At 37.0% G+C, this 2,345-nt stretch overlaps 1 protein-coding gene across 1 annotated transcript; it reads left to right on the forward strand.

Moving 5' to 3' along the window:
* Nucleotides 1–442: 442 nt before the first annotated feature.
* LOC103772643 (chromodomain-helicase-DNA-binding protein 1-like) lies at nucleotides 443–1,991 on the forward strand (the record flags this gene model as incomplete). The annotated part of the gene is made up of 4 exons (XM_008939984.1): nucleotides 443–592; nucleotides 1,288–1,436; nucleotides 1,709–1,805; nucleotides 1,896–1,991. Coding segments are annotated over 4 exons (492 nt in total), but the record flags the coding sequence as incomplete, so codon positions are not given.
* Between the last annotated feature and the right edge of the window lie 354 nt (nucleotides 1,992–2,345).

The following is a 2,345-nucleotide window of genomic DNA, read 5'->3' on the forward strand; positions in this document are numbered from 1 at the left end:
TGCTGGAGTGGGTCCAGAGAAGAGCAATGAGGCTGTTGAGAGGGCTGGAAAACATGCCTTCTGAGGACCAGCTGAGGGGACTGGGGAGAAGAGGAGGCTGAGGGTTGACTTTATTGCTCTCTACAACTACCTGAAAGGAAGTTGTAGTGAGGTGGGTGTTGGTCCCTTCTCTCAGGTAAGTAGTGATAGGGCGAGAGGAAATGGGCTCAAGTTGCACCAGGGAAGGTTTAGATTGGATGTTCAGAAGAATTTTTTTCCTGAAAGGGTGGCGAGGCATTGGACCAGGCTGCCCAGGGAGGTGGTGGAGTCACCATCCCTGGAGGCATTCAAAAAACATGTGTCACTTGGAGGCATGGTTTATTGGTTGTGGTAGTGTTGGGTTGATGGTTGGCCTTGATAATCTTAGAAGTCTTTTCCAACTTTAATGATTCTATATTTTCAGGACTTCTGCTTTTTGCTGTCTACCAGAGCTGGAGGATTAGGTATTAATTTGGCATCTGCTGACACTGTAGTTATATTTGATTCTGACTGGAATCCACAGAACGATCTGCAAGCGCAGGCTAGAGCTCATAGGATTGGACAGAAGAGACAGGTATGCAGAGTTATGTTTTAAGCTCCAAACCTGAAGAAGGGTTTCATATGGTAGCCATAAGCTCTTTCTGGGCTGTTGCAGTCCTCGTGTATTTTGAGAAGAACTAATACTTGGCAAGAATGTCTAAAAATGTTAATTGTTGCTAATTTTCCTTTTGGGGAAAAAAAAAAAAAAAAAAAAAAAAAAAAGAGATCTCCCTATATGGAGGGAGTGCATGGTGACCATAGTATATGGATGGGTAGGGAGAAGGGTTGTGGACTTGTCCTGCATTTATTTGCATCGTGTCATTCTAGAAAACAACTGCTGTACTTCAGGCACATCTCTTTTACTTCAAGTTAAATACTTTGTAGTGTTCTTTGGGTTTATTTCTTGCAGAAGACTTCAAGTAGTAATTGGATATAACACTTTTCCTTATGGTCATGCTTGTGCATCACAATCACAGAAATTTAAAGAGGAGAGGTCTAAGAATTTCTTTCTTTTATTTTTTTGAAATAATTTATGTAGAGACTATGGTAACACAACTGACTGGTTTTATATATGAAATACTAGTTGAATAAGACTTAGATGATTTGTAATCACAGCTAACATTTCTCCCTGTTGTCGCTCAAGGGTTTTTTGCTAACTTCATCTGAATATTGTTTTCACGTGTAATTTGCAAGCATGTAAATAAAGCCTTTTTTTTATACTATACATAGGTTAATATTTATCGGCTAGTCACAAAAGGATCAGTAGAAGAAGACATTCTTGAAAGAGCCAAGAAAAAGATGGTGTTAGATCACTTAGTCATTCAGAGAATGGACACTACAGGGAAGACTGTACTACATACAGGCTCTACTCCTTCCAGGTATATGTGTTTATTTTTTCATAGTAGCTTATGCTTAAGTATACCTGACTGAGTAAAAATACAAATTATTTCACTTGGTTAATAAAAGGCAAAAAAATAGGTGGTAAGGAGTTCTGTAAGTGAAGACTGCAAAGTATATTGTCATTGTAAATGTATTTATTTTACATATTAAATATATTTTTAAAGTCAAAAGGAAGCTTGATTCATGGTTATAGTAATTTGAAAAAAATTCACTAAAATAAAAAGTTTTTCTGAAACTTTCTATATTACAGTTCAACACCTTTTAATAAGGAAGAGTTATCAGCAATTTTGAAGTTTGGTGCCGAGGAACTTTTTAAAGAACCTGAAGGGGAAGAAGAGGAGCCTCAGGTAAATGGAACAGTGCATCTATGCTTGATGGACAGAGAAACTAAAAATATTTATTAATTGTTTTGTTGTAAAGAGAAACTTCTTTTTCAGGAAATGGATATAGATGAAATACTGAAGAGGGCTGAAACTCGAGAAAATGAGCCAGGCCCACTAACTGTAGGAGATGAGCTGCTTTCACAGTTCAAGGTATTGATCTGTTCCCTTCCTCTTCCCTTAATTATACTTTCCTTTATAAATGTTACTGTTTCTTCTTTTGCTCATCTATTCATCTTTTCTTCGTTCTTATGAAATGGGTGCAAAAAATCAACACTTTGGCATAGAATGTCTTTTCACCTATACAGGGTAATTATGGCCAGTGCAAGCATTTAAAAAAAAACACATAATGTATTTTTCTAACAAAATATTTACAAGTACAGTAGTTTTGATTTATTTGTTAGAATACTGAGGAAGGCTGTTTGTCACTTGTGCTTAAATGTATAAAGCATTTTGTGGTACTTCTGTGGCATCCTGGCCTGTATCAAAAATGGTGTGACCAGCAGG

The sequence above is a fragment of the Merops nubicus genome, unplaced genomic scaffold (genome assembly GCF_000691845.1).
Source record: "Merops nubicus isolate BGI_N331 unplaced genomic scaffold, ASM69184v1 scaffold8845, whole genome shotgun sequence".
NCBI lineage: Eukaryota > Metazoa > Chordata > Aves > Coraciiformes > Meropidae > Merops > Merops nubicus.